This window comes from Saccoglossus kowalevskii, chromosome 17 (genome assembly GCF_978046115.1).
Source record: "Saccoglossus kowalevskii chromosome 17, keSacKowa6.1, whole genome shotgun sequence".
Taxonomy (NCBI): domain Eukaryota; kingdom Metazoa; phylum Hemichordata; class Enteropneusta; family Harrimaniidae; genus Saccoglossus; species Saccoglossus kowalevskii.
The window spans coordinates 18,951,096-18,973,941 of record NC_140657.1 but is presented as its reverse complement, the minus strand read 5'-3'; the positions used below and the strand labels follow the sequence as shown (position 1 = coordinate 18,973,941).

The window sequence follows — 22,846 nt, the reverse complement described above, 5'->3', positions numbered from 1 at the left end:
TTGTTTTTAACTTTCTTAAACCGAGCGCACACGATCAACTTTCGCTCGCTGTCAACTGATTTTATCGTTGTCAAAACTGCACTATTTGACTGTAACAGCATATACGCTATGTACACTGTTGTGAAAAATTGTGAATCCTATTGGATTTTTTACGGTAAATATGGCAATCAACGTTGCATGATTTTAGTGCAGTCTCTCTTGAGTGTGAATGACAAAGTCATTAAGTGTCTATTTCAGAGTGAACATAAGTGGAATTAAACAAAGCAAGTACACATTTTGCCGGTTTTTCGTTTTATTCCTGGCACTCCAGTGCAATTGTATAGGCGAACAATACCAACTCAAGTTCAATGAAAACGATATGCAAATTAGGTATTGGCGGCCATCTTGACCATCCATTTCTGGCGATGTTAATGATTGCATCGATGTCTTGGATTTCGGACAAAAACGGCGCATATTTGTGGCCGTTGTTTCTAGATAGCGATATAACTGACCAACTTCATGTGCGCGTATGTGAAAGACACTTTACACGAAAAGAGCAGTCACCTTGTTTTGCTGACTTTTTGGATTTTTTGCAAAATGACCGAAATTTATTGTGTTTACTTTAATGTAATAACTTCACAATGACTATATGCAGTTATGCTTATGGATGACGCTGCACAACAGACAACAATTTGTCACTTGAACTTGAATGCATACTATCCACATTTAATTTTTCCATATTTATTTTCGTTATACCCTATGAGAGACCTACTGAACAAAATGCCTTCAATTTTGCTATTGTGACAGGGAATAATATGAGCTAGCGGACTTTCAAAATTGTGATTGCTCACATCGTTCGACGACTATCGTTATTTGAAGTGATCAATTTCAGGGGTCTGAACTAGGAGATTTTGTTTATCATCGGAGAAAAAACTAGAAGTTGCAGAGCTGTGAACAAGGATGGCTAAGTATTTGATGCCCGCGTTTGACACAATGTTCGGCTGTGACTACAGCGCTATTAGACATTTTGCAGATGTAGAAAATCGGTATAGTTTTCGGTGTACGAGTGTAATATACAATCTCAGCATTGAGAACGAGGATGCACTCGTTCAACCGAGTTATTTTTAGACGCAAACGGAGTTAAACAAATAAAATTGCAGTTGATCCAACCACTGTAGTATAATACTTTGTTTGAAAGTTTTGCACCGCGTTTGATTTTATAACAACACAGAACTGATTCAGATTACCTAACAGAAACAAATAATTTATTGGAAAGGTAGTTTTGAATTAATTAATTAACCTAATTCCAGATCATGTCTAAATGTCAAAAAAATAATGTCTGCAAATTAATAATTCTTTAATGAAATTTTGGATATTTTGCACTATTCACATAAGTGCACCTATTGCGAAATACAGTCACATACAAATATGCTATGTAGCATGAAATAATTTTTCGCAAAACTTACCAAATAAGTATATGTTATTCAAATGATTCTCGTTTTCAATCACATTTGTTGCATATTTGTTAAAATTGTGTATAATTCAAACGCAAAAATGATATAGCGACCATTTTGAAGATATTTTCAACTTATTCAAGGATGTGTGCCGAGAATTTTTGTAAATATGTTATAGAAATAAGAAACTGTGAACGTTTGAACGTTGGCAGCATTGTTCCTAAATATTTGTATATAATTCTCAAATAATTCTGTGACAAACATGTTGTGTGGTCTATATAGAATCTGATTTTTTTCTTTTTAAATATGCTTTTTCCCAGCTGGTCATCTGTGATTTTATTATGATGATTCGTTCTTATGTAAACAGGAAAGTGGAAAATGTGTTCATTCAATCAAGTAATTCTGATATTTCAACACAATATCTTAGTTGTGCTTAGAAAGATTTCATTCACACTTGGTCATGCATTACATATTAGTTAATACACACAATATCGCACATATTCACATAAATGACCATTTTACTATGCATAAAAATCAAGCATATTGTCGAACTAAAATAGAATCTTAGTTCTAGATATAAACATATTTTGTTTTGATTTTGTACACTGTAATGCTCGCGATATGACCTTTATGTGCGTAACTGTGCTTGAAAACAAAATTACTAACTGCTGGACATATTCTTAACTAATGCTGTTTATCGTCATATCTCCGAGAATGACATGCATTGACTGAATTGATGTTTCAAACTTCACTTATACATGACACATCACAAGTCAATTAAGATGGCCGACATTTTGGGTTAAAAATGTATGGAGATCCTGAAAGTGAAATAATTATATTGAAATGTTTTCACATATAAATTAACAATAATATGTAAACGAAATCTACATTACAAGTATTACCATATGTTGACAGGAACTGTTCTTTGGAATGCTCACTCTAAAGCCAAAGTTGTTGCCGCCATTATAAAAACCTGTACTTCCATCAACGTCAAACGTTGAAGTTCCTGTTGGATATCGAGATGCAATTTGGGCGTGGTTTTGCAAAAGTGGGCATGGTTTCTGAAAAAAGGGCGTATGTACCAAGTTTCATAAAAATCGGATAATTGGCTCTTGAGAAATCAGTGGACACGCTCGTACACAGACGCACAAACGTGAGTCAAAAATATATACTTCATGCAAGCCTTTCAACCAATACATCGTTAGCATAAGAAAGAGCTGCCTCTTAAGTAAAGTTGGGACACTCATATTTTAACAGGGAGATAGGGTCATGTTTGAGTGTGTACTTGTGTTAATATCGAATCACTGAGTGAACCGGACTATGATGTACGTACATTGTAGTACGCCCGGGACTGAACTAGTTTTATAAACTTTATAATTGTCAAATTTACAGTACTCTTTGCATTGTTTCACTATCGGTCTCGCGTGCACTATCACTTTTTGACCACCTTCAATCTTGTTGGTTGCAAAGTTTGACGTATTGTGTACGCGTGCTTTTGTCCTATGTTTACGTTTCGGCTACATTCCTTTAGATACGGGACTACTAACATCGGTTATTGTCGATCACAGCAAAAAACAAGGTAGGTTAAAGTTGGTTAAACTAAAATTCATGTCTATGTCATTTATTATTTTTCGTGAACAATGTGAACACACATTTCAGATATCAGGCGCGGATTTAGGGGGAGGCGCGCCAGGCGCGGGTTCTCATTAGTACGGCGACGACCGAGCTCGGTCAGATTTGATCTCAGTCAGTGGTTGAATTTGGCCAGTGGATTGGGTGTTAATGTTTCGGTGAGTGAGTGAGTGAGTGAGTGGGTTGGGTTGGGTATTAATGGGTATTAAGATCATTTTATCTGTAGTCGATGTTTTACTACAGACAGTAACGAGTCATATCACGGTAATATAAAATACTGTTTGATACACAAACAGAGAGTGTTGATTTTAGTGACGTAGAAGCGCTGGTAAGCAATGCTTTTATTCGCTGAAATCGACAACATAACAACCATACGAGTTATTGAAATGAACAACATATCAGTGAAGCGGTGTCAGTGTCTATACTGTATAAAAATACACGAGACAAACAAACACGAAAGAAGATGATAATTATTGATCTCACACCACGGCGATTACTTCTGACCAAGTTCGACTGTTGTGACTTAATGGAGTTCAGCTGTATTCATTACTACCTCGGTACGGAGATCTATTGTTGATATCGACATACAAGAAAGACACCAAACACAACATTATTGACGCGTATGTTACTTTTTACGCCGTTTCAAAGGCTAATAACAATATTATTATTATTATTATTATTATTATTATTATTATTATTATTATTATTATTATTATTATTATTATTATTATTATTAACGTCGTACATGGGTACAACGTTTTTTCACACACAGAAATTACTTTTTGGCAATCCAGACAGCACAGTACTTCACCTCAACATCCTTCCAGCGACAGAATAGCCTGAAACGTCACGTGTTTTTACTAAAACAAAGTTAGATATGGATCAATTGACTCATTTGCCGGGCCTCGTGGCTTCAATAGAGGACTGGACGTCTCGGTAATTTCGGTATTCTTCACCCGCTGGTTGTGCACAGTCACGGTCACTTGTGAGAGGGCGCGCGCTGCCGTAGCATAGTCACGGTAACCTATGTTGAATTATAAGTGATTCTGTTTGGACTTTCTACTCGAATAGAAATGAACATGCATGTAAAAACACTTTGCTGTTAATTTTTTTAAATAAATCTTTAATGTTTATACTGCTGTTTTGCAGTTATACCGTTGTTTTGCCGATCAAAGTATAAGTTTTCGTAACAAAGTTCATGTTGGTAGCTCATTGTATGAAGGGGGCAATGGGGGATAGTTGTTACAGATTACCAAAAATAAAAAAGACATTTTAGGTTTTCACAGGAAATAAAATGAAAGTTACATTTACAGTAACAAATTGATTTTTACACTTTACAGATAAAGCAAATTTCTAATCACATTTCACATTTTTATAATATATTTAGTAAATTGAGAATTGCGTACGAATTACGACATTTAATGCGGAAAATATTTCATACGCTTACAAAAAATAAGATAATTATACAAATTACAGACGAATAAAATGACTGTTTATATTTTACATCTTGTCCATGTCTACGATTTTTTTATTTATTTAAATTACCTTATTGCGAAAATTGATTACAGCTTACGAAAATATCTTTGCCGACCCTCTTGTATCGCCATATTTGTAAACATTTACGAATCCACGTTTTTGCATAGGGATTTAAAACTCTCTGTACTCGTTTTTATGAAATCCCTGTCATTAGCGATGTTTTAGTGTTTAAAACAAAACTGGAAAATTTTCAGAAGTTATCTTATTGGAAGTCCTTTAAAATACTTTAAAGCAAGGGAGTCGTCACCTGTCCATGTGTTAGATGGCCATAGCGTGTCATTGTTTACAAACAAGCGTCTACCCATGAGCCTTTGCGCTTTTAGCGTGTGTTGTTATCGTCGCTTGGGACTCAATTCTCGCGCGTGCGCAGGTGACGACCCTCCAGCTTAAAGTACACTTGAACTAACGACCTTGGAGTTATATCCGAATGTTTTTTGGGTCGTACTATTTCTTCGTAATTCTGTCATCAATAAGAAAACTAGTAACCTTCGTGATTTTCGGACGTTCTGAGTCCTGGTACGTAATCCAAGTATAGCCAAAGTTGTTGCCGCCATTATAAAAGCCTGTACTTATATCAACGTCAAACGTTGACATTTCTGTTGGACATCGAGTTACAATTTGGGCGTGGTTTTGCAAAATTGGGCGATGTTTTCCTCACTGGATATCCGTAACTCGAACAATTCAGCATCTCAGACATTGGGCAACACGATAATTAAAGCATATGAGTAAATTAGATTTACTACATCATTTGTCATTTCTCCGTGTGCCTGCAGATAACCGATGTCGAACCAAGTAGCATATCGTTGGAATAGAGAAAATAAAACTTATAAGTAAAGCTAAAATCGATTTCTAGATTCAACGACGAATTTGTAATGCCTGTTTTGTCCACTTCATATGAGGGGAGGCAAAATGTTCGCACTGCAACAACTTTGTTATCAGTGGTCTTGTTCAGTAGTTCAGTAGGTATTACAGGTGTACCACTGACCTACGATTGTTCATTTAATTTTGTATCTTAATTTATAACCACTGTAACGCTGTCATCTTTGCCTGGACGTGCACTGCGATTTCAGCTTTGTGATTTAACGCTTGCCAAGGTGAAAATTTACCACACTGAAGTATGGCAGTAATCAACATGCAATTTAGAAGAAAACTTTTGTTATTTGTGACGGTGCAGACATTGAATTACATTAAATAGCGTTTCTCGCCTCTACGCGGTATAACAATTTAATGTTGGCACATATTAGTTTTTCATAGTTATCACAATTCTGTCTTCGTTAAATGCATATTGTTTTCCCTCTGTTAAGAGTCAATTAAACAAATATAGGAACGCGAAGTGCCATGGGAACTAGTTATGGAGAGAGGATGCATAAAGTCACGTGATGCCAGTAACTAGCATATTAGGAATTATTATACATCTGTCACCATAACGCCATAAGTTTCAGCGTGCCGTAACTTTGCAGTATTTTACTGGACATTTTCATCTTATGATATAAGGAAATGCGAATTCCAAATATGGAATTTTTACGCGCGTAAGAGTCCTCTAATAATAAAAACAAACATGGCTGCCACCCGTGATTGACCGGACTTCACACAAAGCATTTCGCTGATTCTGTTCTAAACTTTTTGGATTTCGGCATTCCCATGATGTGTCCTTGAAAGGAAAAGATATATAATAATAAGGTTATTACGAGGATAACTCAAAGTATGAACTCAAACAGTACGTCGTCTCATCGACTTCCACTGCGCGTTGGTCGATACTCCCGCTTTGAGGTACTTTGTGGTATTCTCGTAACAAGCTCATATTATTGACATCTTCACATATTACAAAACAAGAGAAGTAAAAAAAAACTAACTTTATGTAGGCAAGTGAGTACTGAAAGCATGAACATTGTATCTATTCTACTGCAGTATTTTGTTATGCAGAATTTGCCAATATGTATTAAGTAATAACTAATCATATACACTGTTATAATGTATTGAGACCATATGATCACTGTATATATTTAGATCTCAATAAAAATAGAGGTCACTGTAGAAACCATGAAATTTAATCTTTCAAACACTAGAAGTCCGCAATAAATGCACGAATTCGGTTGAAATTTGCCAAAAAAATGTCAACTAGAAATTGCCCAGTACGTTGTTTTCCCCATATGGATGGATATCTGCTCTATGCGAGAAGATGTTATCCTATCTTTGTAGGCATATGTTATTCTATCGATGTGGGTATATGGTATCCTATATGTGAAGAGATGGCATTCTCTCTACATGAAAATATGTTAACCTCTCCATGTGAGGAGATGTTATCGTCTTATGTGAGGAGATGGTTTCCTATATATGTAAGGAGATGTTATCCTATCTTAACTAGGTGGGAAGATATTATCCTATCCATGCGGGAAGATATTATCCCTCTGTTATCCACTTTATGTGAGATTACATTATCCTATCTATGTAAGGGAATGGTTTCCTGTCTATGTAAGGAGATATTATCCCATCTATTTTGGAAATCATTATCCTTATGATATCCTCTTTATGTGAGATTATATTATCCTCTCTATGTGAGGAGATGTTATCCCCACTATGTGAGGAGATGTTATCTTCTCGATGTGGGCAGATGTTATCCTACCTATGTGGGAAGATATCCTATCTATGTCAGAAAAGATGTTATCCTCTCTATGTGAGGAGATGTTATCCTCTATGTGGGAAGATATTATCCTATCTTTGTGGGAAAATATTATCATATTAATGTAGGAAGATATTATCCTCTGTATGTGAGAAGATGTTATCGTTTGTATGTGAGGATATGTTATCCTCTCTATGTGAGGGAGATGTTATCCTATATATACGAGGAGATGCTATCCTCTCTATGTGAGTAGAGGTTATCCTATATAAGTGGGAAGATATTATCCTCTCTATGTGGGAAAATATTATTCTCTGTATGTGAGGAGATTTTATCCTCTCTATGTGAGATTTTATCCTATCTATGTTGCCAGATGGTAACCTCTCTATGTGAGAGGTTACTCCTTTTATGTGAGATGTTTTCCTCTCTATGTGAGGAGATGTTATCCTATCTATTTGAGGAGATGTTATCGTCTCTTTGCAGATGTTATGCTATCTATTTGAGGAGGTGGTATCCTCCGTATGTAAGATGTTATGTTTTTTATATGAGATGTTATGCTATCTATTTGAGGAGGTAGTATCCTCTGTATGTGAGATGTTACCATATGTATGCGAGAAGATGTTATTTATCTATGTGGGGAGATGTTATCCTCTCTATAAGAGATGTTATCCTATCTATTTGGGGAAATGTTATCCGTGCTATATGTGAGGAGATGTTATCCTGTCTATGTGATTGACCGGACTTCACACAAAGCATTTCGCTGATTCTGTTCTAAACTTTTTGGATTTCGGCATTCCCATGATGTGTCCTTGAAAGGAAAAAAAATAATAATAATAAGGTTATTACGAGGATAACTCAAAGTATGAACTCAAACAGTACGTCGTCTCATCGACTTCCACTGCGCGTTGGTCGATACTCCCGCTTTGAGGTACTTTGAGGTATTCTCGTAACAAGCTCATAATATTGACATCTTCACATATTACAAAACAAGAGAAGTAAAAAAAAAACTAACTTTATGTAGGCAAGTGAGTACTGAAAGCATGAACATTGTATCTATTCTACTGCAGTATTTTGTTATGCAGAATTTGCCAATATGTATTAAGTAATAACTAATCATATACACTGTTATAATGTATTGAGACCATATGATCACTGTATATATTTAGATCTCAATAAAAATAGAGGTCACTGTAGAAACCATGAAATTTAATCTTTCAAACACTAGAAGTCCGCAATAAATGCACGAATTCGGTTGAAATTTGCCAAACAAATGTCAACTAGAAATTGCCCAGTACGTTGTTTTCCCCATATGGATGGATATCTGCTCTATGCGAGAAGATGTTATCCTATCTTTGTAGGCATATGTTATTCTATCGATGTGGGTATATGGTATCCTATATGTGAAGAGATGGCATTCTCTCTTCATGAAAATATGTTAACCTCTCCATGTGAGGAGATGTTATCGTCTTATGTGAGGAGATGGTTTCCTATCTATGTAAGGAGATGTTATCCTATCTTAACTAGGTGGGAAGATATTATCCTATCCATGCGGGAAGATATTATCCCTCTGTTATCCACTTTATGTGAGATTACATTATCCTGTCTATGTAAAGAGATATTATCCCATCTATTTTGGAAATCATTATCCTTATGATATCCTCTTTATGTGAGATTATATTATCCTCTCTATGTGAGGAGATGTTATCCCCACTATGTGAGGAGATGTTATCTTCTCGATGTGGGCAGATGTTATCTTACCTATGTGGGAAGATATCCTATCTATGTCAGAAAAGATGTTATCCTCTCTATGTGAGGAGATGTTATCCTCTATGTGGGAAGATATTATCCTATCTTTGTGGGAAAATATTATCATATTAATGTAGGAAGATATTATCCTCTGTATGTGAGAAGATGTTATCGTTTGTATGTGAGGATATGTTATCCTCTCTATGTGAGGGAGATGTTATCCTCTTTATGTGAGGAGATGTTATCCTCTATATACGAGGAGATGCTATCCTCTCTATGTGAGTAGAGGTTATCCTATATAAGTGTGAAGATATTATCCTCTCTATGTGGGAAAATATTATTCTCTGTATGTGAGGAGATTTTATCCTCTCTATGTGAGATTTTATCCTATCTATGTTGCCAGATGGTAACCTCACTATGTGAGAGGTTACTCCTTTTATGTGAGATGTTTTCCTCTCTATGTGAGGAGATGTTATCCTATCTATTTGAGGAGATGTTATCGTCTCTTTGCAGATGTTATTCTATCTATTTGAGGAGGTGGTATCCTCTGTATGTAAGATGTTATGTTTTTTATATGAGATGTTATGCTATCTATTTGAGGAGGTAGTATCCTCTGTATGTGAGATGTTACCATATGTATGCGAGAAGATGTTATTTATCTATGTGGGGAGATGTTATCCTCTCTATAAGAGATGTTATCCTATCTATTTGGGGAAATGTTATCTGCGCTATATGTGAGGAGATGTTATCCTGTCTATGTTAGGAGATGATATCCTCTCTATGCGGGGAGATGTTATCCGCTATATGTGAGGAGTTGTTATCCTCTCTATGTTAGGAGATGATATCCTATCTATGTGGGGAGATGTTATCCGCTATATGTGAGGAGTTGTTATCTTCTCTATGTTAGGAGATGATATCCTATCTATGTGGGGAGATGTTATCCGCTATATGTGAGGAGTTGTTATCTTCTCTATGTTACAGGATGATATCCTATCTATGTGGGGAGATGTTATCCGCTATATGTGAGGAGTTGTTATCCTCTCTATGTTAGGAGATGATATCCTATCTATGTGGGGGAAATGTTATCCGCTATATGTTAGGAGATGATATCCTATCTATGTGGGGAGATGTTATCCGCTATATGTGAGGAGATGTTATCCTGTCTATGTTACGAGATGATATCCTATCTATGTGGGGAAATGTTATCCGCTATTTGTGAGGAGTTGTTATCCTCTCTATGTTAGGAGATAATATCCTATCTATGTGGGAAGATGTTATCCGCTATATGTGAGGAGTTGTTATCCTCTCTATGTTAGGAGATGATATCCTATCTATGTGGGGGAGATGTTATCCGCTATATGTGAGGAGATGTTATCCTGTCTATATTAGGAGATGATATTCTCTCTATGCGGGGAGATGTTATCTGCTATATGTGAGGAGTTGTTATCCTCTCTATGTTAGGATATGATATCCTATCTATGTGGAGAGATGTTATCCTGTCTATGTGAGGAGATGTTATCCTGTCTATGTTAGGAGATGATATCCTCTCTATGTGGGGGAGATGTTATCTGCTATATGTGAGGAGATGTTATCCTGTCTATGTTAGGAGATGATATCCTCTCTATGTGGGGGAGATGTTATCCACTATATGTGAGGAGTTGTTATTCTCTCTATGTTAGGAGATGATATCCTATCTATGTGGGGGAATTGTTATTCTTTCTATGTAGAGAGATGTTATCATATCTATGCTGGAAGATTTTATAATATCTATGTAGGCAGATGTTATCCCCTCTTTGTGGTCGCTGTTATTTTGCTATGTCAGGAGATGATATCCTCTCTATATGGGGAGATATTATCCATGCAAGTAGTCTTTGGCATCGCTATGTTTATTTCCTTATTACTGTTCTCAGTAATTCGGTACCAAGACACGAATGTTGGAGTTCTTGTCAGATCATTTTAAAATTTGTAATAATATTAACAACGAACATGGTGAATTGTGTAGGACGTAGGAAGCCTAGGCAAGACAGGTGTTTATTTGCACCTGATTTACATTTCACTACTTTTAGTCTTTGATCATTCAACTTTTTTAATTACTGAACATTCAACACACTGTACTGCACTATGGAATATACTGAAGCAGCTGTAACCAAACTATTATGTTATGAGCCCAACCCTACATTACATACATAATCCACAAAGCCTACATAACCCAACCTTTGACTTTTTGATCTCCAAAATTTAACTACGTTTAAACACCACATTCCCCGCAGATGTGTAGTTACATATAAAGTATTAACAAAATGGCATTGCAATAACTTGTCGACTAAACAAAGTTTTTTATTTCCACTCACCAACCGATAAATGGCAGACGAGTTTTTTAAGATAAAACTACAATAATTGATCACGTGTCAGTAACGTGATTATCACCAATGACAACATTAGATTATCATTGTTAGTTCACCTTATCACATTTTTAATTCACAGTTCCGATGACATGATAAGCAGAATACCTTGCCCCGGTGTGAACTTTCACAGAGTCAGTAGCATGACATTATAACGAAAGTAACAACCTCTAACACACAATTTGTTATTACTCTAACCATCACTATCAACACTAACAACTTGATTTAGTGGGTAGAAATAATTCAAGTCTAATGTCTGTTTTGGTTATAGTCACAGGTTGAATATTTCTTGCGATTAGAGGGAATTATATAGTTAATATTAAAAGACAAATCATTGTGCATCAATGCAATCACCTTGAACACCTCAGAGAAGTTCAAACTTTACAAGTTTATTCTGTTCCTTAATTGTTACCAGCAGAGTTGATGTCAAAATCAAAATCTTGCAATAGAACAAATAAATCGATCGGAGACGAAATCATTAGAGTTTCACCTTGGTCTATAGGTAACTATTGACTAGACAGAGGGATAATCGTCTGACTTTGGCATTTACACTGCCCGTACGACTAACTGTCGCCTTTAAAAGGCTAACATGTTTACATTTATAGTAATTGACAAAATCTACTTTTTTTTAGAAATTAATTGAGATAACACAGGATATACATTGGTATTATGAGATGGGAAATACGTCGTACATTAAATGCTTTCAACTGACGGTAAGTTGGTATTATTTTACATACAGCGAAACCCTCAAACTAGTTCTTAAGACACAGTCAGTTGAAGTTGAATAAGTTGAAGTGACCGAACGCAATCCCATTTGAAATCAATCAAAAATGCTTTATGTGTGGCTGCTTAGTATGTACTGACGGAGGACTTAGAATGAATTAGGTGACCTAATTAAGAAAGTAGTTACACAATAATCACTGGAGGGAGAGGTAGAGCGGAGAGGTAGGAGTGGGAGAAGGAGAGGGAGAGGAAGAAAGAGAGAGATAGAATGTGAGTACATTCATGTAGATTAACTTCATTTCAATGTGATTGGCAATTTATATAAATTCCTTATTTGTCACATTTGTCTGATTGGTATCAATCACCGCCAGAAAAAGTGATTACTGACATGCCAGAATTAACCTGATTACATCTAGGCAAGTTTTTTTTGAAATGTTATGTCATGTGACTACGATCTAATTTGTCTTGCACTTGTTCAGGCCGACTATTTTGAATACTGTGATCTGTACACTCACATTCTTTGACACGTGTACAGCGTGGACACAAGGGTCACAAACAATTGTACATATATGCATATAATATAATGATGCTTACATTATTAAAGAGCGGTGGTCGTCGCGCTGCGCATGTGCAACATTTGCGATGATAAACAATGGTTTTCCCACAATCCGATGTGATCTTCTAATGGAAAGTATGAGTTTCACCCTGGGCGCGACTAGTGATAGTTACCGCCGTCGACTTATTGCATCCCAATCGTCTATATAATTAACGCCTAGTAACGTCTCATTGATTTGCACAACAGTCTCAGCCGCCATTTTTATTTATATGAGACCCATATCTCGCGTATACGTTGAGCGACGACCACTGCCCTTTAATATATTTTTTGTGGGTGATGTACTTGCAAGTTAATTGTTTTGTTCTCGTGGCCATAAAGTTCGTTATAACACTAAATGTATTTCTTCTTACAGATACTGATGTCGATACTACTTATAGCAACTATTTTGACATGGTACAGTATATTCACACCCGAACCACTGCCATTTAACGTGTCACGTGATAGTAGATGGTTCACCACACAACCGGCACCAACCACACCACCAACGTGCCAACCAGCAGAGAATATGGTCTTTATAAAAACTCATAAAACAGGAAGCACTTCACTTCATTGCATTTTTTGTCGCTACGGATATGCAAATAAACTCTCATTCGTGTTTTCCACTCGTAACACAAAAAACGGACATATACGAAAAGTGCATCTCAGTCAGTCGATAATACTGCCACCGATTGGCGGCGTTGTTAATTCATCTTCAAAATACAATATACTTACTGGTCATGTGTCGTACAAGAGGAAAACAATAAACTCATTCATGGAGGACAACCCTATTTATGTGACTATTTTAAGAGAGCCAGCCACGCACGTAGAGTCACATATGAATTTTTTTCAGTCATAGAAAACAAGTAATGGCGTCCATGCAAGCATTCCTTAAAAAACCACGTACCTCAAAAAATGCGACGGGTAGAAATAATCAGTTGAGAGAATTTGGATTGTCATTTGAATCCACACTCAATGAAACTATTGTGAATGAAACCATTATGAGACTGGACAAAGAATTCGACCTAGTTCTTATACTTGAATACTTCGACGAATCTCTGATTCTGTTGAAAAATTTGCTGTGTTGGAGTTTTGAAGACATAGTATATTTAGCACAAAATCAACGTACCACACGCGAAACCATCACAGACACATTTCGACACAACGTATATAAGTGGTCAAATGCAGATTATCTCTTTTACAATTATTTTAACAGAACATTGTGGGGAAAAATTCGACAATTTGGACCACGTTTTGAAGTTGAATTGGCACACTTTCGGGGTCTTTTGAAAGAACATAACAACCAATGCGCCTTGTTCCAATCAAATAGCACTATAAGGAGTAATTTGAAACGACTTGTCTATCAAAGTAGAAATAATACACAACTTTGTCAACAGTTGACATACAGTAACGTAGATTGGTATCGCCGTATTGCAGTCCGACAAGACCCTAACAAATTCTCGAAAAAGTTCAAAATTAATCAGCAAATCTAATTTTGGATGTGGAAATCGTATTAAGTAATATTAGTTATTTTTAGACATGTTTTGCTTACGTATTGAGTTGTTCCATTTTTGTTATCATTTTTTATTCATAAAATGATTCATAGAATTTATCTCTTTGGATTTGAGCATTTTCTGTTTATTCTAGGTTTTAGATTATCATCATAATTTATGCTTATCTCCCTAGTCGTGATCGCACAGTACCATTAAACGTTTAATATTGTACAGTACATGTCATTCAGATAAGTCTATATCGAAAGGTTCTTCACATGTTTCCGCATACCGATAACGTTGCACTTTAATGTCGCATTTGTGAACATCGACGTTTCTAATTCTCTCATCCTCATCTAAGCAACTCACGTGATTTGTTTTTCTATGTTTTTTCCAACTGTACCGTTTGCCGATCACTCGTGATATTTATGGAATAGCACTGATATAATTACAGCAAAATTGCGCAAAATGTTGCCAATATGTTATAACCAGAAATATATTGAAGTTCTGTCATGCAAATGAGATCAGACGCGCACACAGAGATAATGAAAGTCATGATCCTTTATATCAAGGAAATAGTTATTGATAGACGCGATCAATAAAACATCAAAATCGATGGATCGCAATTCCCCTACTGAGTTCCCATCAAGGAAAACAACATTGTATACATGTACGGGCAAAGTAAAATGTTTATGTCCATGGTGCTGTAGACAAATGGGACTAATATTGTGGAAATCCTGAGTCAATGCGGAATCCCACAGAATCAAGTCAAAATTTTAAGTATATATTGGTAACTTAAGGAACCCCCAAAAATGTTGTGGTCCATTATTTGTAAAACAACGAGTTACATCAATAACAAAATCTGAAATTCTGTGTCTCTTTGACAAAATGCCCTTTCAATAGCGACAGAAAACTTAAATTTAAATACACCCAAAACTATAATATTTTGCATTGTATTATACCAATAAATAAATGTTTCATTATTGTATCATTATTGTGTGATTATTCTAATTAATATTACTGTTTCGTTATTTTATTGTGTTTACATTATTATATCCCAAATTATATATTATATTATACCCAACATTGTGTAATTATAATATCATTATTGTTTTAATATTTTAATCTGTTTACATTTTTTCCATTATTGGTTTATTTTATTGTATTTACAATATTATACATTTTTTTCCATTATTTTATTGTGTTTACATTATTTTGTATATCCTTCGTTATTTTCTTTTATTACATAAATGAACAAACCCCCTATCCTAGCACTAAAAACAGAACCACCTTCATACCATGTGCTGAGCAAAATATTCATTCATTTCCCTTTCTCTGTTACTTTCAACACGCCAATTTTAAAGCGGCAATAGCTGTTGCTATCGATCTATTTTTCTGATTGTTATTTTTGATAAAACATAATCTGTTTCATTAGTGCAAATTTGTAAAGGCCATCGACAAAATGAGAACATGGAAAGCCTGGCATATACGCTATATATCGACGTTGCACATTAAGGTTTCACACCAACAAATTTAATAGCATTATACCGTTCATATGGTTGTTGTAAGTCAATTGTTTTTTTCACCGCATTATATCTGAAACGCGTCTGAAGACGTACTTACGAATACGTAACCTGTCAGTCTCGTGTCTGGAGATTGCTCTTTGGCAAATACTGTTGACCTGTGGATTTGGACAACTCTCTATTAGACATTTCAAAACTGTCCTCTTTTCTGAGTATATTGAAGGTAGAATGCCTGACAAATCTGTGTGTTTTATCATCCGTATTGAAGGAGATTGGGCTGGCAAACATGTGCAAACATTTTGGCCAGAATTCTATTACATATGTGCTTGCAAATAATTAAAACAATATTTTGATCATTGCAACCTGTTTTGTTGGAGAAATTCACCCAAACGCTAACATGTTGGTTTATGGAGTTTTAATTAGTAGTATGAACCATTCTATCACTTGCAAGTGACGAAATATGGCCACGTGGTTGCGTCCAGGTCCCTAGAGAGCGCCATCTAAAAAAAATCTAATTTTGTCAACCAAACCTCTGAGATTACGATGCAAAATAACAACTTAGGCCTTGGGGGAAATGTCAAATTCTTCGCCTTCTTGAGAGGCGACGCAGTCTCTCTGGTGGTCTCTCATTAATGATTTTATATGTCATTTCCCTTAATAGTGTGTGTCGTTTGTCATAATTTTCCACTGTCCCATCACATCGTTAGTTCTAAACAATATTTCGGTAAGATATGGTCATCTTTATGTGGTTATATTTAAACAAAAAAATGTTCATGATAGCAGTTATTGCTGCTTCAAATTAGTCAGGCTGAAAGTTGGAATGAAAGATGTAAACAGCAAAGGGGCTTTACGCAAAAACGGCGTCGGGTGGGGGAGCGAGGTTCACTCGGGTTCAAGTGCAAATATAATTAGCGATGCTTGTATTTTGGGTGAAATGCATGTGACTTGCAAAGTGTGGCGTGTTTCATTTGTCAGATTTCGCCAGCATCATCGGAGACGAAATGAGAAAAAAAAACTGGACAGGATACCCTGTATTCTTCACACACCCGAAGGCACAGTTCGTCATATAGTTTTAAAACTGGCAATTTTCATCATTCATTTTTTTTCTCGCTAAAACCTTCCCCCTGTCTTTCGGTGAACATTTTCTGACCCATAACAAAATGCCATGTGTTGTTATTTGTTTCTTTTAAATTGGTAATGGCGAGTTACTTTACAGAAATGAGTTTTACGCGCGAGTTTACTGTGTTACATTTCAAAATGCGCATGCACACACAGCGATTTCTCAAAATGTATACTAATTAGGTAACTTGTCAGTGATAAAGTTATTGCAAACATGCGTGATTTTGAGCAATACTAAAGCGAAATATCAACGCGAATAAACCTGTGGTTACTTGCAATAGTTTGCTGATAAAAATATTTCTTCAGCTTGTAACTGTATTATCAGTTTATCTAGAACTACCGTACTGGCTATTGGAAATCATTTTGACACAGTTTTACTTAAAAGATTTAAATTGTTCATGAGTATTAATTTATGCAAATTAGACGATTTTCTCAGGCAATTATATGCCATGCAATTCCTTCTGATAAGTATGTACTTTGCCTTCATAATGTATGATAATGAAACGTTCTGAGCTGTTCGCGTGTCAGTGAAACGGCGCTGCCAAATCTCGATTGAACAAAAACAGTTGCAAACTGACTGTATACATTTTTTTTGAAATGGATGTACAAAACTTTTAAGTAGGTGTTGTATATTGTAATTTTGTGAATAAGTTTGGTTTGGATATTTTGCGATATTTAAGCCGAAAGCCTTAAATGCGAACCAAATTTAGTACTGTACACTTTACCTGGGTTGTTATACAGCCTAGGCTGTATGTATGAAGATGTATTGGAAGTTTGACGTGACCAGTTTACTCAGACTCGTTCCAGTTCTTGCCACTGTACAAAGAGCTTGCTGCAGATTCAGGATTAAGGCCTATTTCAAGGTATCAAGCTTTAGATATGTTGGCCTATCACTATCTCTGCTTTTTTTTGACCAATCATTGCCTTAGTTTATATACTGCCTTCCTACAACTACATGTATTCTTATGTTGATTATAAATTACGCACATTTATTTATGTAGAAATTTCTATTCACATAGTTGTATTTATACAGACTATGTGAATACAAGTATATGGTTTATGGTAAGAAATGAAAATGGATAAATTATCAGGTCTAGATCGAATCGTTAATCGGTGCAGTGCTTTTAAAAACCAACAAATCATTATCTTCAGTCGCTTTGTTAGTTGATTTTCTCACTGCAGCGTAACGTAACAAATGCGTTGTACATAATTTCACAATCCTATAGTAATTTTTGGCAAATGAACGGTTTTCGGCTTTAACATATGCTGTTGGTCAAATTTACCCGAATAACAACTAATATTTTCACTGTCACGCACTCCCACTTGATCCAACCTGGACAGACATTAAGCCGAGATTGTTTTGAAGACCAAATCCTTATAATGCAATATGTATGAGATTATTGCATTGCTGTTCGATACAGCCTGTCGATGGGTAGATTCAATTATGTATTATTGCAAACTAAAAAATCGTTAGTTGACTCAAACTATGAAAGTGCGTAAAATGCATGTGCATTCATTGTCTTGGAACGCATAATAACAATCACCATACATATGTATTTGTTTTGTTTTTCTTATTTTTCATCGAACAAATACTAAACAGTGTGCTTCAAAAATAACATTTTTAATTTCGATAAAGCATAATGCAGTTTGGCTATCAATACATCACAACAAATAATACTACTTTTCCATAATATTTTCATAGTAATTGGAGGCAATCAGTCACTAATCTAATAAGCAATTCTTTGTATGAAATAATATGTGTCGTTAGCTGGACATCTGTTAAATCATTAAATAATAATTTATTCAAATTACTCTTTTACAAAAGTTTGTGATATGCGTTCGTGTATTATTGATGTTACGAACGGGAATACGAGATAGTCTCCCGCGAACCTGGCCGCCAATATCTAGCACTCCAGAACGCAACACTAAAGGTCAAACAAAGGCACACAGTCAGGATATGTCCAATAATACTAATTTAATAATACAATAAGCATAAACCAGTAACAGGAGTGATATAAATCACAAACCGGTCAACAATATACATCACAATAAATATAACATTAATGATAATAGCCCAGCTCGGAATTGTCTACCCTACGTAAGTGCAGAACTCGTACTGCGTAGCTTCAGCGATAGTACAGTTAATCACAGCAACATCGACGGCTATATCAGTTCTACAGCTCCAAACTACGAGGTCTCGGGGAATGCAAATTACACGACACTGACCGTAATGTTACGCGACTTCCATACCGTCCGTGTAGAGAAAAGACCAAGATCAGCGAACCACGCGTTCTGGTGAAACACAGGTCTTTGAATAAAGTTGGTTTTACAGCTTAAAGTTGGAACCACAGCAGGCTGTTTTGCATCTATCAGTCCCACATGCCGAATTGGTCAGGCATTATCTTGAGACCTACGTTGGCTGCCACGTTGACACTGCACCGGAACTGCACTGAACTGGTCGGGAGCTGGGTGACAACTGACTAACTCGTGTTCCCGTTCGTCTTGCACAAGCACGAACAAAAGAATATTAATTAGCAATGACAATACATGCTGTCTATTCTAATTCCGCAGCTGGGCAAGCCTCACTAGCTAATTGGGCATTATCAAAATACATTTATTTTACAGCAAAAATAGAATATAATAACATTGAGCAATGATAACAAGTTTCTCCAATGACTTATAGTCCACTTTTTCGTATTTTTAAGCTTCAGAAAACCCCGTGACAACTGCCAACATTTTGTGTACTACAATGTGGAATATAATTGTGATACTGACTTCAAAAGTGCAGGGTTTTACATATGTATTGCACGTTTTCATTTAATAATCGGGCGCCAAGGCATTTCAAGTTAAATTACATTTTCAAAACAGTACATCATCATATAGACTGTTCTGCTTTTGTCCTTACAGATACTGATTTTGTTAATTCCTAATGCATGTATTCTAACATGGTAAAGCAGATTTTCGCCAACCGGCACCAACCCACCATCAGCGTGCCAACCAACAGAGAATATCTTTATCAAATGCTCATAAAACTGTTGCTATGGATATGCTAATAATATCTTATTCGTGTTTTCTAAGCATAAACACAAGGAACGAACATATACGAAAGGTGATTATCAATGAGTCTGTCAAATACATCGAATTTAACAAGAGAAATAACACAACTCGTTTCAGTTAAGTTAGCAGCCGTGTCCGGCCATATTCACCTGTTTGACGGGAAAACCGTGAACGGTGCCCCGTTCGTGCTTACTACGCAACCTGGTGCCACTTGATATGATGAACGATGTTCTCCATATATCTGTTGATCACCACACTGAGTGGACGACAATAACCTTTTCCATGAGAGTAAATATACTTAACATTCTGGGAATTTGTTAGCTGTTTTGAGCGTAAAATCACCGTCGAAACATCGATACGAGTTAATGCTTACAGCAATTCCTGGTTTCTTTATTGTGTATGTCACGATCATGTGAAATAAAGTTTAAAACAGAAGCAGCAAAACACATCATCACGGTTATGCATGCATGCATTCACCATATATTCACCAACAACGCACGTTTCCGAAAGCCTGAATTGGCGGAGTGATTTCAATAGAAATAGAGTTCATGGTGGGTCATATCGCGTTCAATGAAAATAGACCAGCTGAAAGTGAAGTTCGTTCTCAATTTATACTACGATTTTTTTCTTAGTTTGAAGTCATCAGTCGCTCTTATCAATCTTATCATTATTATGGAATTTGATCGTTGAGTGATATATTATACCATTATTTTTTTAGTAGTTTATTATTATGTCGTATTATTATACATCTGTCACCGTAACACCATAAGTTACAGCGTGCCGTAATTTTGCGGTATTTTACGAGGTATTTTCATACTACCATATTAGGAAATGCGAATTCCAAATATGGAATAATTACGCGCGTAAGCGTCCTATAATAATAAAAACAAACATGGCTGCCACCAGGATTTGACCGGACTCCATACAAAGAAGTTCGCTGATTCCGTTCTAAACTTTTTGGATTTCGGCATTCCCATGATGTATCCTTGGAAGGAAAAGATGTATAATAATAGGGTTATTACGAAGATACCTCAAAGTATGCACTCAGACAGTACGCTGTCACATCGACCTCTTCTGCGCGTCGGTCGATACTGCCGCTGTACTGTCTTCGTGCATACTTTGAGGTATCTTCGTAATAACCTTATATTACTTTTATGAATATCGCGAGTAGTATCAATCCTCGCCTGCGACGCTGATTGACACAAAATTCTGACAGTAATCACTCGTGTCTGATGACTTCAAACTACGAGAAACTATCGTGGAATTATATATACTCATTTGTGCAACATTATTGTGTAATTATGATACCATTATTGTTTAATTATTATATTATTGTGTTATTATTATTAAAATAAAAACAGCCCGCTATCCTAGCATCAAAAGGAATATCAGATTTAGAACATTCGTTGGATGAAACACTTAAAATGACGAACTATTTTATTTATTTTATCATTCTATGCAACTTATAACACATCGATTTTAAAGTGATAATAACTGTCAATCTTTAATCTCTGATTTCCATTTTTAATAAAAACTTTCCCTGAAATGTGAACATTTAAAGTATAACATACACCCTATATACCGACGTTCTACATTAAAGTTTCATACCACAAAATGAACTATCAGCATTGTAGAGTTAAAATCATACGGTTGGTGTTAGGCAACGGTTTTTTTCACTGGATTTTATCTGCAATACAATGTGAAAGATCTCATCTGACATAACCAAAGTTTAATGTTATACAATTATTTTAGCTGTCTTGCTTAGACCTGAGAATTACAAGATTGTGTGTTGAAGCACGAATTTTCACGAAGTCAGTCTCATTGATATGCCAGTTGAAGGGCAAAGTAACTGGGAATCTTTTTTATTTAACCACATTTCTACCTTTTTTTCATCCGCGAGTGTCACAGTCTAAGGCCTGCTTATCGCAATTGAGAGGGCCACCCACAGAACTCACACTGGACAGAGGGTTCTTTCACTGCTAGTATGGGGTTGACAAGACAATACTGGAAATGAAATACACATACACCAAAATATCGAGTTAAAGCTCCTGGCTTTAATACCTCTCAAAATAATTACAAGAAATAAAGCACAGAAAATACAATGAATAAAGTTACTAAAATAGGGGATTGCTTAGGGAAGTGTGCATTGGTGATAACTCACAGTTCCAGGGTGTATTATTGGATGACAGTCAATGGTCTTCTGCAAACACAACAATGGAGAAATACAGGAGTCTTGCTTGCAGAGGAACGCTGGTATTTTGGAGGGCCCCAGCTGAAAGCAGGAGATCGCAGAGCAGTTCATACAAGTCCCACAGAATGATGGTTACTGCCTGTAATATCGAATCGTAGCAGACCACACAGGAAAGCAAGTTGAAAAGACGGACACCAAGTTGAAATTGATCGACCCAAACTGTCTTTAGTCTGTCCAATTAAGAGGCAGTGACACCACCTGGGTTTCAACATGAGCCAATCAGAATGTAATCTTGCTAGCAGCTTTGTCACGTAGGCAACTCAGTAGATCATAAACATCCTTTGTTAGTCAAATAACAGCACACCTGGTAGATTCCAATTCTCCTTCAAAAGTTGTAAACACCCTTTGTTATGTAAATTACAAACACACCTGGTAGAACCCACTGTCCTTCCAAAGTTGAAAACAAGTATGACCTGTCAAGCACTTTTATGACAGTTGTCACAATACACACCGTTTCTTACCATGATTCCAGGCACACTAATAGTCAGCAGCCACGGTCATACGCACCAATTTTGTCGTGTCAGAAGAACAGTGATCAATGTGTCATTCATCTATGCAACTCAGCGCCACTAGATATGATGAACGATGCTGTCCTTAGATCTTGCGACCACAATCCTTACACAAGACAACAATATGGTTGAAACAGGAGCCCACAGGAGAAGGTGGTGTGAGTCACGTCGCAAAGCATCATGGGAACAAAAAGCGTGATCGGTTCATTTCACTCG

General features: G+C 36.1%; 1 protein-coding gene across 2 annotated transcripts; it reads left to right on the top strand.

The window, feature by feature from the left end:
- Positions 1-2,952: 2,952 nt before the first annotated feature.
- LOC146732708 (galactosylceramide sulfotransferase-like) lies at positions 2,953-15,159 on the top strand. 2 transcript variants are annotated; one of them, XM_085491804.1, is made up of 3 exons: positions 2,953-3,012; positions 11,999-12,079; positions 13,058-15,159. In XM_085491804.1, exons 2-3 carry the CDS (start codon positions 12,041-12,043, stop codon positions 13,538-13,540), a joined length of 522 nt encoding a protein of 173 aa, XP_085347930.1. In that variant the 5' UTR covers positions 2,953-3,012; positions 11,999-12,040; the 3' UTR covers positions 13,541-15,159. The 2 variants fall into 2 exon arrangements, with proteins under 2 accessions (XP_085347930.1, XP_085347931.1); XM_085491805.1 differs by lacking the exon at positions 2,953-3,012 and adding an exon at positions 3,511-3,622.
- Positions 15,160-22,846: the final 7,687 nt, after the last annotated feature.

Coding starts and splice junctions, on each gene's coding strand:
- LOC146732708 (XM_085491804.1), top strand. CDS start 12,041: ATGGGAAATACGTCGTACATTAAATGCTTTCAACTGACG. Junction 12,080..13,057: donor TTAAATGCTTTCAACTGACG/GTAAGTTGGTAT, acceptor TTCTTCTTACAG/ATACTGATGTCGATACTACT.